This window comes from Crocodylus siamensis, chromosome 2, assembly GCF_052110815.1.
Source record: "Crocodylus siamensis isolate JL-2025a chromosome 2, ASM5211081v1, whole genome shotgun sequence".
Taxonomy (NCBI): domain Eukaryota; kingdom Metazoa; phylum Chordata; order Crocodylia; family Crocodylidae; genus Crocodylus; species Crocodylus siamensis.
The window spans coordinates 264778510-264800640 of NC_143396.1; the positions used below are offsets into that span (position 1 = coordinate 264778510).

A 22131-nucleotide genomic window follows, 5' to 3' on the forward strand; every position below is an offset into this window, starting at 1 on the left:
ACACTCTGGGTCTAACCTTGGAGCCAAATCCCCAGCCATCAGACTGTGATGTAGCCAAGGCCACAGTTGGCTAATTTTTCCATGAGGAGATCATGGGACACCAGATTCAAGGCTTTTTTAAAGTCAAGATATATAATGTCCATTGTCCAGGTGATATGTCACCTGGTCATAGAAGAAGATGAGATTGGTCAGCCAAGACCTACCCGCAACAAACCCATGCTGGCTATCCCTCATAGATTTCATAGACATTAGGGCTGGAAGGGACCTCGGAAGATCATCAAGTCCAGCCCCCTGCCCAAAGGGCAGGAAGTCAGCTGGGGTCATAGGATCCCAGCAAGATAAGCATCCAATTTGCTCCTGAAAGTGTTCAATGTAGGTGCTTGAGCCACCTATGATGGCAGGCTGTTCCAGACCTTGGGGGGCTCGGACAGTAAGGAAATTCTTCCTTATGTCCAGCCTGAAATGGTCTTGTATTAGTTTATGACCATTTGACCTTGTCATCCCTTGGGGCAGTCTGGTGAACAAACATTCTCCCAGATACTGGTGGTCACCTCTGATAAACTTATAGGTGGCCATCAGATCACCGCTGAGCCTGCGCTTTTCCAGGCTAAAGAGCCCCATGGCTCTCAGCCTGTCGTCATAAGGTCTGTTTTCCTGACCTCTGATCATGTGCATGGCTCTTCTCTGGACCCTCTCAAGCTGGAGGGCTGCACCCAGAGAGCGGTAGTGGACGGGTCATTTTCGACCTGGAGGGATGTGGGCAGCGGGGTTCTGCAGGGCTCGGTCCTCAGGCTCGCACTGTTCAACATCTTCATCAGTGACTTGGATGAGGGGGTAAAGAGCACCCTGTTCAAATTTGCTGATGACACTAAGATGTGGGGGGATGTGGGCACGTTAGAAGGGAGTAATAGGCTACAATCCGACCTAGACAGGTTACAAGGGTGGGCCGATGAGAATAGGATGGGATTCAACACTGACAAGTGCAAAGTGATGCACCTGGGGAGGAACAACCGGCACCTACAGGTTGGGGAACTCCATTCTTGTCAGTACAGAGGCAGAAAAGGATCTTGGAGTCATCATTGACTCCAAGATGAACATGGGCCGGCAGTGTGGGGAGGCAGTCAGGAAGGCCAACCGCACCTTGTCATGCATCCACAGATGCATCTCAAGCAGGTCCAAGAAGGTGATCCTCCCCCTCTATGCAGCACTGGTCAGGCCACAGCTGGAGTACTGCGTCCAGTTCTGGGCGCCGCACTTCAAGAGGGATGTGGAGAACATGGAGAGGGTCCAGAGGAGGGCCACTCGCATGATCCCGGCAGCAGGGCAGGCCCTACGAGGAGAGGCTATGGGACCTGAACCTGTTCAGCCTTCACAAGAGAAGACTGAGGGGGGATCTAGTGGCCTGTTACAAACTAGTCAGGGAGGAACAGCAGGCACTGGGGAAGTCCCTGTTCCCCCGGGCACTACCAGGAGTGACCAGGAATAACGGTCACAAGCTGGCAGAGCATAGATTTAGGCTAGATATCAGGAGGCGCTACTTCACGGTCAGGGCGGCTAGAATCTGAAACCAACTTCCAAGAGAAGTGGTGCTGGCTCCTACCCTGGGGGGGTCTTCAAGAGGAGGTTAGATGTACACCTTGCTGGGGTCATTTGACCCCAATACTCTTTCCTGCCATGGCAGGGGGTCAGACTAGATGATCTACTCAGGTCCCTTCTGACCCTAGAAACTATGAAACTATGCTTCTCCACATCCTTTCTGAATTGTGGAGCCCAAAACTGTATGCACTACTCCAGCTGCGGCCTTACCAAGGCCGAGTACAAGGGGAGAATGACGTCCCGGGATTTGCTCGAGAAGCATCTATGGATGCAAGCCAGCAGTTTGGTCGCTTTACTAGCCACAGCATTGCATTGCAGGCTCATGTTCATCTTGTGTTCAATGATGACTCCCAAGTCTCTTTCTTCCATTGTGCTAGCCAGTGTAGCACTGCTGAGCCTATAAAGATGCTGCAGGTTTTTCTTCAGGATGTTGCCATCAGGCATTTTGTCAAGAATTGTCTCTGATAATTTTTTTCCAAGATCTTCCCAGGGATAGAAGTCAGGCCGATAGGCCTATAGTTCCCCAGATCTACTTTCCTTCCTTTTTTGAAGACAGGCACCACATTGGCCTTCTCCAATCTTCAGGCACTTCACCTGAGTGCCACTAGTTCTTGAAGATCCATGCTAGTGGCTGAACTATGATGCCTGTCCGCTCCCAATGACTGACAATATGCATGAATGACATATGGACTGACTGACTGAATGAATGCTGACATAAATAACCCACTATTCATAAAGTAGTTGCACTGAACATTCAAGTGAGCTAGCTCACATACTGGCTGCCACAGATGACAGTGGAACGTCAGAGGTGACAGCAGCCAGCATGTCTGCCAGGTCCATGCTGCATCTCTGTGAAGTCCAGGCACATCACGATTACCAAGGAAACCCCTGGGTCTAGGCCCCCTTACCCATTAATCCCACTCTGGCACAAAATTAATAACCACTTCTCCACTTTGAGTGCTTTCATTTGTCGTTTATACTAGCATGCAGTTTTCCTATTCCACACACAGCTGCAGGCATTGCAACCACTTTGGCCAGTGTTAACCCCCACTCCTTACTTTGACATACGTAAGACTTGAGGCTTCTGTCTGGGCCAATGCCAGGGAAGGGGCATAAGTGGTCCTGGATGCTGGGCGGGGGGGGAGAGGTTGGGCAGGGATCCCTGCTACCAGTATCTGGGTCAATGGGACACAGCATCTGGGTGACTGTGGTTTGCAAAGGTTTATTAAGTCCTTGCAGAAACCAGGAGCCAATTAAAGGGAACCATGGCATGGGGGGTCACTCTGGCCACAGACATGCGGAGGTGTGTGGCATGGCTACAGGTGACATGGTCAGCTCCACTCCTGCCCATGCCCTGCCATTTGCCTTTGGCCTCTGTGACAGCTGAAAATTAGATCTGTGTGATAAAGGTGCATGCTGAAGGCTCTATGAAGATTAGAACAAGTGTTTTTCTGTATTTGTTTAGATATTAAGCTATATGTTGTTGCTAAGAGCCTAATTAAATTTAAGATGGAGTAAGGCCTTGTATAAAGTAAGTAAATTTAGCAAAGCCTTGAAGTAGTAAGGCCCTGTGGTGTAGTTAAAATTAACCTTATCAAAGGAATGCAAGGCTTGTACTGCTCTTGGTCAGTCTAAGGACAGTTGAAGTGAAAAGAACCTGAGTGGCTGTATGTTATCAGTACTGTTCAGAAGCTATAAATTGGCTGGAATATCCAGAAATCATTCTGAAGGAAGACACAACTCTGTGAAAAGGATTAGTTAGCTGTTGGCCTGGATCAGTGGGCCTGTGGATCTCAAAAAGAGCAAGGACTGAATTCCAGGTACCTCTCAGACAGCACTGATTGGGGACACCTGACTTCGCTGAACTTTGGGGAAAGAGAAATTTGCTGTACATCGGGCATCAGAGGGGACTGCCGATAAGTTGCCAACGCGAATTATTCTTGTCTGTCATTGTTTGTCTTGTTACTATGCATAGTTGTGTTTTTGTTCAGTCAATAAACCTTTCTTACCTTTCTACCGCCGACCATACTCTCAATCCCAAACCCTCTGCAGGCGGCTGGGACAGGCTGCCAGCACTGGCCCGACTATTATAGTATGGGACAGCCCATGTGGGCAGCAGGTGTCAGAGCTGGCCCCCTCCCCCACCGTAGTAGTGCACTCCTGGCCTGCTGAAATTGGGGTGCTCCTTGGTCACAGACAATGTGGGTATGGGAACAGGTTCAGCTATCTCACTACCAGTGACCTCTCAGAATGAGGCAAGCCTAATGGAACTTGCAGGAGGTGCAATAGGTGTGCCTGGGCACATGTTAACATGTTATTATTTAGTGGTATCTTGTGCTTGTCTTATAATTGTCTTTCAGAAAACCCATGTACAGTGGACACATGATTCCAGACCCCTCCCCTGGGGACAGTATGCTGTCTAGGTGATAAATAGGTATTGAAATCTCCCACAGGGGATTTTGTACCCTGTAGGAGGAGGCCAGGAAAATGGTTTTGGGAGCATGGGGCAAAACCCATCTTTTCTTTCCCTCTGCAGAACAATAAGACATCAGAGATGATGTGATGGTGCCGTTGTGCACTGCAGTTGTTTTTCTTATTCTGTTAATTTATATTTGTTCTTTTTAATTTATTTGTTTTGTTGTTGTTTTTTAATAAAGGCTGTATTTTATTTTTTTTATTGCATTTTTAAATAAAAGGTTGTAATTTATAAAGTTCCTTCCGGATGTGGTGTGTTTTTTTTATAAGTGGATTACCAAACATGCCAGCAGTTTGTATACACTGGGCCCAGGGAAAACAGCAGCTAGGCCAACCTGGGGGTGTACCACACTGTGGCATATCCATGGATGCCGGTTAGCAAGCGGTGGGGGGGGGGGAGGCGTGACCACACCAGAACCCTGGGAATGGGTGGAGCTGCTCGTGGCAGCAGGGACTGGAGGGGCTATGGGGAATTTTGGGGTGGCTGTTGTCCCCACCAAGCCTCAGTTTCCATGGAGACCAGCTCAGATGCACTAGCAGGATGCAAAACTGCTCTGCAAAAGGTCTGGAATTCTGTGGTGGTGACAGCATGGCCTGGGGCATGGCAGGCTGCAGATTGCAGCTCTACTCCAGTTACGGACTATGTTATCACTGCCAAAAGATGCCAGGCTGCCTGCAATGCAGCTCCACACTATGCTGCATACATTGCAGCAGGGCTGGCACTAAGGGGAGGGGTTTGGGGGTAAAGGCCACCCCAAAATTGCATGTAGCTGCATGTACAGACAGCACATCTGGCCTGGTCTCCAGGGAAACTCCAGGGCTGTACTAGCACAGTGCAGCTGCTGCTGGGGTCTCCATGGAAACCATCCACAGCCACGTGGACATGGATTGCTGGGAAATGTAGTCTGGCTGCAAAGAAAAAAACATGGAGGGACAGACCCCAAACTACACCCACTCCTCCCCCCCATACTTGAAACAGGCTGGCTTTATATGGTGGTGGTTTTTGTCCATCCACTGCCACCTGTGGTGGTGATCCTTCCCCCCATTTGCCCCCCCCCGCCCACACCCCTCACATGTACACATTCCAGCAACCACCAGATACCCAAAAGGTGCAGCAGCAGGTGCAGCACATGGTAAGCTTGCCATTAAGGGGTGTACCTTGACACTTGTTAATATGTTAATATTTCAGGATAACTTGCGTGTTTCTTATATTAGCCCTTCCAGAAAACCCACACACGGTTGAGGCATCCTTACAGACCCCTCCCCCCGGCTAAGCTGCACCCTGGGTGATTTATAGGTATTCACAGATATAAAGCTTGGAGAAACCTCCCATGGGAGATTTTATAGCCTGTAAGAGAAAGGTGAAGGTGGTGGTTTTACGAGTATAGGGCAAAACACGCTTTCTTTCTTCTTCTGCAGGGCTATTAGAAGAGCTGACATTGAACAGAGTCGAAGAAACAAGATCACAGATAATAGAAAAATACAAGGATAATAGAAAATTGTGGGCTTAACTGAAAGACAGTTATGTGGGTAGGAAGCTGGCTACAGGGTAGGACCCAGATAGTTTTACTGAACAGATCTGTGTTGTCTTGGCAAGAAGTGGCCAGTGGTGTTCCTCAGGGGTTGGTGCTTGGTTTTGTGTTTTTTAACATCTTCATCAATGATTTGGATGTCGGGGTGAAGAGCTCACTGGCCATGTTCGTGGATGACACCAAGTTATGGGGAAGCATGATCACACTTGAAGATAGGCTGCAGATACAGGCAGACCTTGAGAGGCTGGCAAATTGGGTGGATCGGAACCAAATGAGGTTTAACACTGAAAAATGTAAAGTGCTCCACCTAGGGATGAACAATCACTTGCACACCTACAGGTTAGGCAATGCTAATCTGACCAGCACTACGAATGAAAGAGACCTGGGGGTAAGAATTGGCCACAGTATGAACATGAGCCAGCAGTGTGACATTGTAGACAGCAGGGCAAATAATACTCTGGTGTGCATTAATCAATGCATCAATAATCAAGGAAGTGATTCTGCCACTCTACTTGGCATTGGTGAGATCACAGATGGAGTACTGCATCCACTACTGGGCACTGCACTTCAACAGGGACGTGGAAAAGGTCAAGACAGTCCAGAGAAGGGCCCCCTGTATGTTCAGAAACTTGCACAGCAAGCCATATGAGGTAAGGCTGAGGGACCTGAGACTTTTCAGCCTGAAGAAAAGGCTGAGTGGGGACTTGATAGCAGCTTATCGCTACATCAAGGACATACATCAAGGGTTTGGTGAACAACTGTTTACCAGGGCACCTGGGGGGAAAACCAGGAGCAATGGTCACAAACTCCTGGAAGACCATTTCAGGCTCAACATTAGGAAAAACCTTTCCCAGCCAGGGTTTCCAGACTGTGGAATAAGCTCCCTCCAGAGGTGGTGCAATTGCCTACCTTGGAGATCTTCAAGAAGAGACTGGACAGTCACCTTGCTGGGGTCACTTGACCCCAGTTGTCTTTTCAGGTTGGTGCAGTGGGGCGGGACTTGATGATTTTCCCAGGTCCCTTCCAGCCTACATTCTATGAGTTCTATGACTCTATGAATAGAAATAGAAATAGAATAGAATAGTAGAGTAATAGAACAGAATAGAATAAAATGTAAAAGATAACAAATAAAATAGAAAAGTACAGGCTAGGTGGTATGAAAGTTTAATGTTATTTATGTATCGTGGCTGTTTATTTATTTACTTACCTACTTATTTGTAGTTATTTTAAAATAAGGCAAAAAGAAAATATTTTATATTTTTATGCTGTGTTTATTTTTGTACTGCTCTTCATATTTTTATACCATGTAAAAATATTTTGAAATGTAAATAAAGGTTTTAATTTATAAAGTTCCTTCTGGATGTGGTGTGTTTTTTTCACAAGGCACAGGGGGCACCCATTCCAGGGCCATGGGCGGGGGGTGACCATGCAGGCAATCATGGCTTGGCATAGGGGTCAGGAATGAGGGAATTACTGGTTTGCTTGCGCCCCCTACTGTAATTGAGTACCAAAGAGATTAGCGGGGTGGACTGTTATGTGGCTCCCACTGCTGTAATTTACCGTGAATTGTGCATAGAGCTTAATTTGAGTTAAAGACTGCCACCTGTAAACAATGACGTATTGAATTAAAACAAATCATTTCAATTTTAATAAACCTATATAATTTAGTAAGGATTAAACCCCGTCATGTGTACAAGTGTCCAAAGATTCCAAGGTGAACCCAGATTTTTATATTCCACTGCCTTGGTCAATATCAAAAAGCTTACTATATAAGATCAATTTTTAAAAAATGTTCCTAATAGGTTCTACTCTAATTAATATTCATAAGTCTACTTCCCCCCCACTCCATTTAAGCTATATCTTGTCCTAAATTAGATCTAACCTGCACAAAACCACGAAGCAACCTTTAGCCTACTTTTTTTTACCTGTCTTGTTTACAGTTTCTAAAATTATTCTCAGCCCTGGCATTCTATCAGTTGCTTGTTTCCTTTGCCTCTTCTTTGCTTACCTAAATTCTGGTCAAGTGAATGCAAGCAAATTTTATAACCTACCATATTGCTTTTAAGCAGCTTTGGGCCTACTACATTCTGAAATTGTAACAAGCTAAAACACTGGGAGGGAGAGAAGCAGTGCATATCACATTCTCTATGGACATTTCTGAAGAATTAGAACTACAGGAAAAGAAGAATTACCATAGTTTATCTGTGTATTACTGTTTCTATTTTGTTTTCACTGTTGCCAGAATGGGAGAGAATGATGGGGTCCTGTCCAACCACAGCCTGTCCATTTCCCAACCTTAAGAATCCCCAGACTATGGAGCCTCTGACTGCCACTTTGCAAGGTAGCTACCCCTCAACTGTCACCTGTGAATTAGAGGAGATTGACAATTAGAACTTCCCAAGCACACCTCAGACCTGGCTACAATAAACAACCCTATCCACTCAGCATTTCTTGAGCTCAAGACTATCAAATATGTTAAAATAAGTGGTATTTTCTGGTGATGGAAACAGTAACATTTAAGGTAATGCCAGGTTATTGCAATTTTAATTGAAGATAAAAGAAAACTAATTTTAATGAAAAACAAAGATTCTGATAATACCACATTCTGGATGCTACATCTTTTATGCTTCATTATATAGTTCCTTATATATGCTACCAAGGGAGATAAAACATAGACAGCTCTTAAGTACATTGAAAAACAGAAAAGAGCATTTGATGTATTCACCTTTTACTAGACCCAGTGAAGAGATTAATTCACCAGTTCAATGAAGAAATTACATTCTAATTCTTATTTTGTGGACATTTGACCCTAGTAATGGGAATTTGGGAGCAAAAAGCTTTGTTGACCATCATTCTCTAAAAAGTAATTCCCTTTACTGCATCTGCCCAACCTTGTCCATTGGTGTTTAGAAATTAGACTTTCAATTGTCACCGTATCAAAGTAAGTCCTGAAGTGCTTAACTGTCTTTGAATCCTGATTGGTAATTATTCAAGACAAATATCAGGCATTTCTATTAAGTGGTATTTACCTTCTATCTATCCATTTTTAGTTTATACAGGAAAGCATTACTTTTAATTTGCAGTTCCTCGTATTTTAAATATGTGACCCAATGAGGCAATAAATTTGTTCATAATGAATGGATTTTTCTATGTAGTTAAATTTTAATGACAGTGACATCACAATGTAGATATAACCTGATTAATGTGAACATGAACACTAAAACCAATTCAAACACTTTTAATGTCCCTGTGAGGGAGAGAAGGAGCCAGCGGGCTCCCCGCCCTGGCGCAATCATGCTAATCGTACGCACACAAGCCCAGAATGCTGGGCGGGAACTCACCTCTGCCAGGTGCACGAGAGAGGGAGGAGCTGAGTCGGCCAGGAACGGCCTAAAAGGGACGCCGGCGTTGGGCCGGCGCACGGCGGAACCAGAAGAGGGCAACAGAGGAGCTGACACCGGCGGGAGCATCCTTGGGCGGATGCGAGCCGTCCTGAGACGCGGCCGGACCTTCTGGGGTAAGGGTAAGCCCCAGCGGGGCTTGTGAGCCCGGGCAGCTGGCACAGGGAGGCTGTGGACTGTTTGACACCACCTGGGAGCGGCTGGGGCCCGGCTGGGCCAGTTACTGTTTAGATTGTAATAGAGGAGCAGGCACCGACTGGGAGACTGTCACTCCGGTAGTGAGGGGTTGAGCAGTCTCGGGGAGCCTGAGAGAGGGCTGAAGCATTCTTTGAGAAGTGGGGAAGGGGTCCCAACCCCGCGGCATACAGGGGAAGAGAGGAGAACAGCTGCTGAGGATTGAAGCAGTCTCCAAGCTCTGTGGAATTCCTGGCCGTACCCTTTTGTGTTGATCTTTGCTTTTCTTTTATGAACAAATGGGAGTAATATCCTGATATGTGGCCTGCCCAGATAGGTGGCCACGTCCCGTTGGAACGGGCAAGGGTGTAGGGGTGGTGGAGCCCTCATCAATGCGGGATCCCCGAGAACTTAAGGAGTCTCACCTTTGGACGGACACGCGCCGGACAAATTAAACTGAACCGGATTATCATCAAAGTTGTGGCAGGCGAGGCAGGCGCGTGCAAGCTACAGGTGAGCGACCCTTTGGCAAACGGGAAGCAGTCCCGACACGGGGAGGCAGTGGTGACCCCGGAGTTGCACCCCGCCCCCTGACAGTCCCCAAAGAAAATAATGCTTTCATATGCATAAAACACTTTTCAACTTGAGAATGACCTTACTTTGATTTGATTAGCCAGTTTCCATAGAATTCATGGATCTCTATAAGGTCAGCAGATGTGCAATCTAAACAAACCAAATCAAAACTATTTCCTGCAATGCATATCAATGCATTAGGACTGGAAAAGTACCAGTAGACTGAAAAAGGGCCAATGTAGTGCTCCTCTTTAAAAAAGCAAAAATATGGACCCAGGAAACTATGGAACTGTTAGCCTTGCCTCCATACTTGGGAAGTTACTGAAGCATATCATAAGCATAGGCAGATTAACAGCTAGGCCCGGGCCCAGGCCCAGGCCCAGGAGGCACTACCAATCAGGGGCCCTGGATCCCCATCAGCAGGGAAGTGAAAGCTGGGGTTATTAACTCGATGCCATTTTTGTCTACCTGTCTCTCAGCCAATCAGTGGCGGGGAGACGAAAATGGCACCAAGTTTAAAACCATGGCTTTAGCTTTTGCTTCCCTGTGAGCTGTAAGTGATGTCCTTCCACCAATGAAGCAGGAGGAGGTGGGGGCAGGACTGGGGCTTGGAGTGCTGCAACGTGCCTCTATGGGCAGGCGGTGGCACTGGGAGGGGTGGCTATGGGAGGCTAAGGTGAATTTGGGGGGGGCATATCTGCATGGCCACATGTGACACAGCCAGGCAGCAGCTCCCTGTGGGTAAGTCTAATAGGGGGCAGGGGCATGGAGGAGGGAATGGACATGGGGGGTGCAGACTGAGGCTACCACAGTGAGGGAGGGAGTGAGGCAGTGGCTAGAGGCCTGGAGTTAGAGGTGGCGGTTGCAGCCTCAGGGGTCTGTCCTGGGCCAGGTGGTGTTCAATATATCTATTAATTATTTGGATACCTGGACAGAGAGATTCTTGAGCAAATGTGCAGGCAACATGGAACTGGGAAGGACTGTGAACATGTTGGAGGACAGAAACGCAGTTCAGAAGGATCTTGCACGTTTAGAAAGCTGAGCTGGAGCAAACAGCATGAAGTTCAGTGCTGATAAGTGCAAGGTGCTATACCTAAGGAATAACATAATAACACAAATAAAAAATGGGTAGCACCTGGCTGGATGGCAGCACTGTGGTGAAGGATCTAGCAGTCTTGGTAAACAGCAGACTTGACATGAGTCTGCAATGTGATATAGCTGTACAAAAGGTGAATGTGGTTTTGGTATACATGAATAGAAGCATTAAGTACAAGATACAAGAGGTGATACTGCTTCTACTTGGCAATGGCTGGGCCTCATCTAGACTACTGTGTGAAGTTTTGGGGTCCACATTTTAAAAGGGACAGTGAGAAATTAGAGTGTGTCCAGAGGTAGGGAATAAAAATGATAAAGGGCTTGGAAGGCAAATCATACAAGGAAAGGAAATCATACAGGGACCCTAATCAGGCAGGTCAGCCTGGGCTAAATACCTAGGCAGCCACACCTGCCTGGGGTTTTGACTGACAGCTCTAATCCAGCTAATTAACTGGCTGGCTTCCTGACTGGCTGCTGAGAGTACAGCTACACATTTAGTCCCACCTGCGAAAACAGACTCTAGGTCAACAGTAATGACCTAGGTCTGCTATGTCCCAGGCCCTTCGAATAGATAAGTTCAGCTTGTGAAAAAGATGCTTAAGAGTAGAGGTGCAGTGATACATCAGTCCATGTCGTATCAGCACTGATAAAAGGAAAATGGACACTATTGGCTTTTTTCAGCTGATTTGGCTGATAACGTTGCCCATAAATGCCACATACATGCACACAGCCACAGCGCGCACGCAGCCAGGAGTGCAGCCCAGCAGCTTGGAGAGCAGCATCCAGTTGGTAAGACTGTGGGGGAGGGAAAGGGTGTGGGGCAGGGGCAGATTTGAAGCCCCTGTGGTGAGGGAGGGAGTGGGTCTGGGAATGCGGCAGGGGCAGGATCTGTACAGCCAGGGCAGGGTGAGGTGTGGGATGGAGCTGTGGGTTGTCTGGGGACTGTGGAGAGTGGCTCCCACTGCTGTGTGCACCCTTGGGGGAAGTATGGGGGGCCATGTATTACCCAAATCTGTGAATGGGCTGAGGGAGGGCTGCCTCTATGGGTTGGAGCCAGAGGCTGCAACAAGCTCTCCCTGGAGGCTGTGCTCAGGCTGGGCAGGGCAGCATGGGACATGCTGGGTGGCAGCAGCACTAGGAGGAGGTTCTATGGGAGGGCTACAGACACACCAAAATTTGCTGTAGCTCCCTCCCAGTGCTGCCACTGCCCGCCCCATGCTGCTTCAGCCGGCCTGGCCTGAGCACAGCTGCCTGCTCCAGCCTACGGAAAGAGCCTGGTGCAACCTCCAACTCCAGCCCACAGTGGCAGCCCGCTTTCGCCTCACACACAGATCCAGGGGGCACATGCTTCCTATGCCTCCCCCAGGGTGCACGCAGCAGTGGGAGCTGCCCTCCCCTCCCCAGATGAGCTGCAGCTCCATCCCATGCCCCGCCCTGTCCTGGCTGTGCAGCGCCCACCCCTGCCCCAGCCCTAGCCTCACTCCTTCCTTCACCACAGGGACCTTGATCGCCCCCCCCCCATGCCCCTTCCTCCCAACAGACTTACCAGCCAGATGCTGCTCTCCAAGCTGCCAGGCTGCATACTGGCAATCGAATTAGTATTGGTCCATATGGCTGGTCAATAATTTGCCATCGGTATTGGACTAAAATCTTTATCGGTGCGCTCCTACTTAAGAGGGCACTTGATAGCAGCTGTCAAATACCAGAAGGACTGCCATAAAGAAGAGGGAAAATGCCTTTTCTTTTACTGCAGGGAGTAGAATGTGGAGTAATGGCTTGAAGTGGCAGCAAAGTAGGTTTAAACAGGATGTTAGGAAAAACTTCTTCACTGTTAGAACAGTGCAGCAGTGGAACCGATTGCCTAGGGATGTTGTTCGATCTCCACCATTAGAGACATTTCAGAAGAGAATGGACAACTGTTGGTCAGGGATGATATAGAAATATCCACATTTATGCTGTACTGTGGTTATTTCCCATGCTTCTAGGATTTGCTGGTTACCATGTGGGGCCAAGAAGGAATTTTTCCCCCCCTTCTACTGTGTCAGAGTGGGGAGGCAGAGGTTTGGCCTTCCTCAGAAGCACTGGGGGTTGACTGGGACTTAAACCCACAGATTCCTGGCTAAAGGGTCTTGCCCTTTTGCTCAGGGTCAGACTGATTGTTGTGTTTGGGCTCAGGAAGGAATTTTACCTTGTTGTCAAATTGGTATGGACTGGGGTTTTTTGCCTTCCTCTGTAGCAGGGAGGATGGAGGAGTTTGTCCCTTTTCCTTGGTTCTCAACCTTATTTTTAACGACACAGGCACATCTACACATGCATCTATACTGGTTTAAATTTGCTGCACAGTAATTTACTGCACAGTAAGTGGGAACAGGCTGGTGTCTACACATGCAGGGATTAAAGCACATTAACGATGTGGACTAAAGTTAGTCCTAAATCACTCTACACACAGTTTTACTGTGCAGTAAGGTATCTACACGTGAATTACTACACAGTAACTAATTGGGTGTAAATTTGATACTTGCATGATACAGGTATCAAATTTACGCCTGAGTCGGTGTAAGTCACCATGTTTGCTGTACAGCATGGGTGTGCATGTGTAGGTGTGCACCCATACTGCGCAGTAATTTTGGTTACTGTGCAGTAAATGTGCACATGTAGACATGCTCCTCCCCCTTGTAGCAGCAGGACATTGGTCACTGTGGTTCCCCTGCTTTACCTGAGGCAGATCAGGGTGCCATGCCTTGTAGCTGTGTCAGGGTTGACTGTAGTTTCATGAATAGGCTCGACAATGGATTTGTATGAGATGGTTTGAATGAGGATGACCTTGCCTTTGGCAGGGGATTAGACTAGATGACCTTTGGAGGTCCCTTCCAATCTTACTTTTCTATAAGTCCATGAATTCTATTTTAGGAATACATTTTCAAGTTTGTTTGTATTTAAAAAGGTCCTAAAAAAGCAAAAAAAAAAATTTCTGGTTGAGAAGAATATTCCAGCATGGTCTGAATACCATGTACTTCCTGGGGGATCCTTGTTTCACTCTTGTTAATATGCTACATAGCTGCTAAGTAACAACCCGAAAGTTGTTACAAATTATAGTGGAGATGATTGGAAGGTGACATCAGAAAGCTCCATTTGCTTGGAAAATTTTGCAATAGCTTCAAGCACACAATATATCTGACTGCTGCAAGCAGCAACACAAAGCACATGGCACTTCTAATAAAGATCTAATTCTTGTAGTCCAAATGGAGTCTGTCTTATTGCACAGGGCTCTGTCCACGAAACTGCTTTATCTGTCAAATCTCCAGCACAGTGTCCTGTTCTGTTATACTCTTTCTGGCATACTTGTTCATTCCTAAATTCCTGACAAAGTATGAGTGTTACTTTATTTACAGAGCTAGTACTGTATAAATATGTCTGATCCATATGAAATGTTTGTCTTCATTATTTCAGTTGACATCACATTGGCCAAATGCTGATGTTACGGTTAGCAACCTATTTGTTAGAAAGCACATTTCCAGACAAACAGTACAACTGAAGCAATTGATGACACTTCAACAAAGATCTAAAATTTGTTTGTAAAATCACTTCAAAACAAGTGAGAAACTTCCAAAGCAGATCACTTAAGGAGATCTGAAATTCTGTTCCAAGTACATTAACACTGAAGCAATGGGAAGTGGACACTTCAGTGTTAGAGAGGCACCTTGGGAAGGGAAGCAGGGCAGAGACAGGAGCAGCGAGCAGCCAGTGTTCCTTGCTGCCCTGCTTTGCTGCCCTGGCGATGCACCCCTTGTGTGTGCCGCTGCTTGCAGTGCAGAGCTTGTAGCTTCTCTGCGCAGCAGTTATTGTATTGTGTGACTGTTGTTTGAGTTTGTCATGGTTGGCGGGGGCAGTAGAGTGAGGTGGTATGTATTCCTATTAATTACATGTAATAATGGATTTGCTTGATGCAAATTTACTTTAGGTGGAGTTTTTTGGAATGCAACCCTCACATAAGAGAGACCCAAATGTAATACGTCTGACTATTTAGATACCTTAGCTTGCTCATTTGTGAAATGTTTCCTCACCTACCTGGTACGCTACCTATGTTAGCAGCCCAATAAAAGGTTTACACTAGTAAGACTATTTTGATGTCGCCCACAGACAGCAGGGAAAATGAGCAAAGAGCTAAATATCTAATATTAAAGACTGTAAAATTCTTCTAATATAAAACTAGAATAAAAAGCAGGATGGTAAATAGCTTTGCAGTCTCTTACAATGGAATACATATTTGTTGGAACTGGATTGCTGTCACTACTATTCAGATTGCCATTCCTTGTCATTTAAGAAATGACATTAAGAGCATTATTCTCAAATATATACAGTAGTTTATAGATTATAAGAAATCTTTCTTAGCATGTGATCTTCTGAACTGCTCTGCAGAGCAGAATGAATTCAGGTTTTTTTTCCAAAGACAAGAAGAGATAATTACTGTTGTGTTGCATATGATCCACCATATGATCATGCTGATATTGCTGTTAAGTTTTGCTACGACAGCAAAAATCTAAAATTGATCTGATTGTACAGAAATATCTCGTAGATTAAGGCTAGGAGGGACCACTGTTGTTGTCTAGCTTTTTCTTCCTGCAAACCAGCCCAAAGAATTTCATTCAATGTTCTCCTGCATTAAAGAAATTTTTTTCATGTTTCGCAAGTGAATGTTGGTCAATATATTAGTCAGCCTAGATTCAGGTGAAACTGCTTTATTTTCAGCTATTTTTGAAAATAATTAGAATTGGACTTTAATTATGGGACAAGGTAGTTACATGTATCTATAGAAATACAGTAATAGTTTAGAAAGCCAGTTTTCTAAAGCACTGGCTCAAGCAATTTATTAATTGGAAAATTTTGTAACTGATTATAAGCATTGTGTTGGTACCGCGGGTGTTACGGTCTCTCCCTGGTGTTTAGTCTTGTGCTTCTTATTTTCCTGCCACACCCAATGGAAAAATAGATACATGAAGAAAGAACCCCGAGCTTGGGAGTGGTCTTCCCAGTAAGTAAGCCTTAGAGACGTGACCGGATTTTCTTCACAGGGCTTCTACCTCCCCATCACCCTGTCTTGCCTGCATCTGAGATATTCCAGGCTTTGGTGTCACTCCAGATATCACTTCATTATTTCTTCTTCTAATGGGTTGCGTGGTCATGAGAGTCCCTTTGTTCTTTTCCTGTCCTGTTTCCCCAGTCCCCAGTGGGATGGCATTCTTCTGCACTCCCTTGGGCTAGAGCTGTTCTCTTCTTAGCCCCCTGTGCAAAATGAGCATGTCAGCTGGCAGAAGACCCTTGCTGGCTGACCCTTTAAATTCTCAGGGTCCCAGCCTTTGTAGACTCCTTGCAGCTCTGGCAGCTGCCTGCTGCAGTGACTCTCTGCCATCTCCTGGGCAGGGTTGTTCTCTTTACAGCCCTCCGTACCAGTTAAGCAAGCGTTAGCTGACAGCTGACCTTTGCTGGCAGACCCTTTAAATCCTCAGGGTCACAGCCCCTGTAACCTTCTCACAACTCCAGAAGCTGCCTGCTGTGGTGTCTCTCTCCCTGGGTTCTCCCAGCAGATGGAGAGGAGGGGGCGTGCCTTCTGCCCAGCTGCTCCTTCCTCTGGCTTCTCCTGCTCTAATGTGCACAGGGGAAGCCCTCCCACAGCTCAGTGTTCCTCTTGCACCTCTCCTCTCTCCATGGCAAGTACCTGTGTCTCCAGAGTTTCTCTGCTTGCCGATCCAAACTTGCTCCTGAATCTGGTTGGCCTTTACTCTGGGGGCAATCTGTCTCCTCTCTCTGTTTCCTTTTTACCTTCTGGGTCCTCCCTCAAGAGCCAATCCGCCTTGGCCCTGCTCACACACACAGCCCTGCCATACTCCAGACAGGACTTCATTGGGAGCACCAGGGCTCCCAGTGCTTGGAGCTGTCCTACTTCTTCCCCCCACTCCAGTCTGGCCACAAGTTTTTTTTCCTTTGTTCCCACTGGTGTATCCCCTTTTCTCCCCATAACAGGCACTGAATCAGGTGCCCTGTTACACCCATATAAATAATCTAAACTCAATATTCTGTTCTTAAGGCACTTCCATACTGCCTTACACTACAAAGTTTGCTTCATAGAAATACTTCCTTGTGAAATGTAGGGCTTGCTTACATCTGAGGTGGTTTTGACAGGTCCTTATTCTGACTTGCAAACCTAAGCCAACAGGTGAAACTCATATGTCAATTGACAAGGGATGCATCAACACTAGACTAACAGAAGGCAAGCTTCTGAAAGCCAGCCAACATGGCTCTGTGGCTGGCAGGTCTTGCCTGACCAACCTCATCTCCTTTTATGACCAGGTGACATGAGCCCTGGACAAGGGAGATAACGTGGATGTCATATACCTGGATTTCAAGAAAGCCTTTGACCTAATTCTCCATGATGTCTTCATGGCTAAGCTGGGGAACTGTGACCTTGATCATCTTATGGTCCAATGGCTAAGTAACTGGCTATGAGGTCAGACCCAAGTTGACAGGAACAATCAACATGGTGCAGGGTGACCAATGGAGTCCCTCAGGACTCAGTACTTGGGCTGGTATTCTTTAACATCTTAATTAACAAACTAGAGTTGGGAGTCAGATGCGAACTGGCAAAGTTCGTGGATGACACCAAATTATGGGGGAGAATGATCACACTGCAGGACAGGCTGGAAATACAGGCCAACTTGAACATGCTCTCAAGGTGGGCTGACCAAAATCGCATAGCCTTCAATTTTGAGAAGTCTAAGGTGCTGCACCTTGGTAAGAAGAACCCTCAACACACTTACAAGCTTGGCAGTACTACGCTTGCTAGCACCATGACCAAAAGAAACTTGGGGGTCCTGACTGACCACAAAATAAATACGAGTCACCAATGCAATGCTGTGGCTGGCAAAGCAAATCAAACTCAGTCGTGCATTTACTGATGCATCACAAGCAAAGCCAGGGATGTCATCCTCCCGCTTTATTCAGCTTTGGTGAGGCTGCAGCTGGAGTACTGCATCCAGTTTTAGGCCCCCCACTTCAGGAGGGATGTGGAAAAGCTTGAGAGAGTCCAGAGTAGAGCTACTCATATGATCCAAGGCCTGGAAGGCAGGCCATACAAAAAGAGGTTGAAGGATTTGGGACTTTTCATTCTGGAAAAGAGAAGGCTCAAGGGGGATTTGGTAACAGCCTACAATTATATAAGAAGTGTACATCAGGACCTGGGAGCAAGAAGCACCGTGCAAAGTGAAGGAAAGAAAGATTAATGTTAAATGTGCAACTGGAGATGAATTTGGAGCGTATTTAAAATATATATAAATTTGCATTTGTAAAGGTAACTAACCAGAAAAGCTCTACTTTTCTGCACCATGTTTCAATGGCAAACAATACAATTACATTCTCCTTAGGGACACTTACTGGCGGACTGCACTGAAAGGGGGAGGCGGGACCGAAGCAGTGCGCCCACAGACCAAAGCGGTGCTCTCCTTAGAGGGAACATTGCCTGGGAGAACAGATGTTCACCAGAGCTCCCCAAGGGATAACAAAGTCTAACAGCCATGAACTCTAGGAAGGCCGATTTAGACTAGACATACATAAGAAAAAAGTTTTTTATGGTGTGAGTGTCCAGGGCCTGGAACAAACTCCCCCAACAGGTGGTGTAAGCACCTACTCTGGACTCTTTCAAAAAACATCTGGATATTTTTCTTGCTGGGATCACTTGATCCCAGCTGACTTCCTGCCTATGGCAGGGGGGTTGGACTCGATCTCACAAGGTCCCTTCAAGCCCCTAATATCTATGAATCTACGTGTATTGGAACAATTCATGGGGCACATGGGGCAGTGTTACTGACTGCAAGGCCACTGGCACTATGGCAGTTGGTACCTGCTCCCGTCCTCTGCAAAACAGGTTGGTGCCTGGAGCTGGAGCTCAGGTTGCATTTCTGTCCAGCTATTGTGAATCATTCAGGAATACTTCAACCTTTATGCATATTGGTTCTGATCCAATTTCTGCCAAAAATAATACATGCTGACTTCAGTTTGAGCTGGACTGGACCATATCTTAAATTTGTCTGACTGTTAGTGGCTGTATGACTTGATCATATGCCTAAGGTTTTCCATCAGCTTGGTCCCATGCACCCAAAAGGCCATAAGCTCATAGGTGAGTCTACTCATAAAAGCAGGGCTTTCTTTTTGCATGGAGTTTTCACATTTTATGCCCTATAGCAGGGGTAGGCAAATTTTTTGCCCAGAACACCAAAAAAACCCACAATGTCTACCTTGGAAGGTGCCGGAGTGCCAGCATGCCAGAAAAAAAATTTGACAGCAGGGGGGTACATGGCAGGACACATCGCATAATCATAAATGTTGCCTTCTGTCCACACAGAAAACAGAATAAATTATAAATGCTAGAAAAATTCTTAAAGCTATCAAAAAGCGATATTCCCAAAGCTATTAAAGATCTGGCACAATCACAGATGACTCTAAGAAAGAAACTACAAGTATACCCGGCTAACATATACAAAGAATATATTCCTAGAATCAGGTGGCAGAAAGTTACTAATCAAGATATTCGCGTAATAAGCATCCATCTGTATGAAACACCATATGGCAAACCAAACTGTAGTTTCACTAGACATACACTCCAACAGAAACACTAGTTGGCTGTATCATCAGATAACTAACAAGAAAAAAATTATGATAAATATCGGAGTTGCACAAGCAACGGATTTTTTTTTTATGTAAACAAGAGCAAAGCCCTGCACCAGCATGTTTTACCATAGAAAAATACACACAACTTGCAACAAAACACACAATAATGAGATCCAGATTTGAGAAAAAGAGGAAACAGTGGGCATTCAAAATGAAGATTACATAAGCAAAAAATAAATTACATTTAAAAATTTTTGTATGGCATTACTTTAAATACAAGTGACCACCTTAACCATTGCAAAAAATTGAATCTATTCTTGGCGTTTAACAATGATTTTCAAAGAACCACAAGAACAAAAATCATCATTTAAATCTATTATGAGGTAACAGAAAGTAATTAAAAAACTAATTAAGCGTTTAAATACAGCAGTCCAGTCTAGACAAATGGAAGAGGATGATGGACAAATTGGACCACCAGTTTAAGGAAATTCCTGCATTACCAAAAAAATGGCAACATTTCTTTTGACTTTTCTGATCACAACATGACTGCATAAACTTTGTTATCAGTTCATCTCTGTAAAATTTAGAGAATTTTGCTCCACCAGAAATAAGAGCTCATTGATTTTTTTTAACAATAGTTAATTCCAGCAGAACCACTTTATTGATAAGAATGTTAGAAACATTGTGAAATAATGTGTTTAGAGAGCTTTAAGCCAACACCTGATTTCAGCCATCACAAAAGTAGCTTTTTTAGGAAGGTTTTAAAATGGATTATCCTATTGTTGAAGTATATAAAAGACATTGCTTAACTTCTTAGAAATTCATGGGGAGGGGAGAAGCAATGGCAAGCAATGAAAGAAATAGATCAAGTGTGTCTTACTGTTGAAGGGCTCTTCTTGTGGAGTGGCCCTCTGCCAAAATGGAGAGAAAGCTGGATGGCTCCAATGATGTGCCTCAGAAGGGAAGAATATGTAAATTTCTCTCTTTAGGCACTGGCTCCTAGCTATTTAGAACCAGTTCAACAGCTAAGCTCCTAGATAATGGTTTTAAAATTGGAAAAACTCATAGTAAAGAAATTAAACAAAAAAACCCACGAAGAGGTGTTCTGAATTGGCAGAGGGTTGCTTCATAAGAAGACCCATTAACAGGGAAAACAGAATTGTTCTCTTCTCAATGACTGAACCTCTAATCTTGAGAGATCTGAGAAGAAAACAGCAAGAACTAGAACAGAAAGGGAAGAGAGGAAGAAACTAGGCCAAATGATTGGAAACTACACAGTAAAACATAATGAATGTTTTTTGTTCATTCAGGCTACACAGAAAGGATCCAACAGGACCCTGCATCAAAAGTGAACATTTGAAAAGACTGCATCCTTATTTTTCAGTGCCTGGTAAATGGGAACTTCTGATACGAGCTTTGCCAATTCGTTTATAAGGTGCTCTACTCTTCTCTTCCTCTACCACTGCTAAGGTCCTACAGGGTGAGCCTGGATTGCAGGAGGAGATTTTTTAAAAATAAATTGACTCTTTGGAGATTGCTGGATTATGACTTTTTTTTATCTAGGTTCTGCAGAAGCCTAGGCCATAACCAAAGAATTAGAGTATGCTTTCTAAATAGAACTGGATGACACAAGAGAACAGAAAATTTGATGAAAGTGTGATGGTTTAGACCAGAAGACTAAAAGAATTAACATGTAATTGGTATGAAATGAAACTAAACTCTTATCATATAAGGAAAGAAATGGAGACAGGGTTCCTTGAAGGAAAGAATACTTTGCCTGCAGACCTTTTATGCAGAAATAATTATCACATCTAATGTCACTGATAACACCAAGTAATTGTATATCTATAGATGAGAGTTTATTTTTTATTAAAATAAACAAACCTGATAATAACAGGGGGGGGGGAATCTTTTCCAAACTTCAGATGGTAGCCTTCATGAATGCAAATGGGCCCAAACTAAGAGCATGTCTATACAATTTACACCTCCAGGCAGTGATGGGTCAAATATACCATGCTGCTCATAACTGATGGTCCAATACATTTGAAGGTGTAGATGAAATGAGAGAAAATGCCCTTTTAGCCAGTCAAATAGAGAGCTTCAAATACAGGTAACTCAGGAACTTATAGCCAGGAAGAACTGTAGTTAGGCCAGAGAAATGCAGCAGCAAACTCTAACAGGCTGGATGCAAGTTATTATGGTTATAGTGACAGAAGATTGAAGGTTTTCAACTGAAATGATAGAAGGCAGGAGGAAATCATTACTGAGAAAACTACCTCAGTTTATTGAAACATAAAGAATTGAATCGATGACTTAGAAAATAAACTCACCCACAGGAGTGTCATGTTGATTTGAATTTCTGTAGATGTAGAGTAAGGGCAGATGAAAATAATATTAACTGATTCTGTGAATATAACACTTGTTTCAGAAACTTGGAAAGATATTGATTTACATCAATAGATGTAAATCAAATGTCAATCGAAATATACAGATTACTAGTTCAAAGGATAAACATATGCTACTTCTGTCACCTGATTTACTGTGTAATTTCTTATTTATTTTTAAATGAATCAACATAAAAGAACTTATATTCTTGTGGCCTTGCAATCAATTAAAAAATACAT

General features: G+C 45.0%; 1 protein-coding gene across 7 annotated transcripts in view; it reads right to left on the reverse strand.

Moving 5' to 3' along the window:
- The window catches only part of EFCAB11 (EF-hand calcium binding domain 11), a 162425-nt gene that overhangs the window by 69661 nt on the left and 70633 nt on the right, over window positions 1-22131 (reverse strand). The window contains exon 6 of one of the 7 annotated variants that reach the window (XM_090033888.1): window positions 21838-21866. The exons of the other annotated variants lie outside the window; for them this stretch is intronic. Coding sequence (XP_089890014.1) covers window positions 21838-21866 — 29 coding nt within the window. The remainder of the gene's footprint in view (window positions 1-21837; window positions 21867-22131) is intronic. 7 annotated transcript variants of the gene reach the window in all.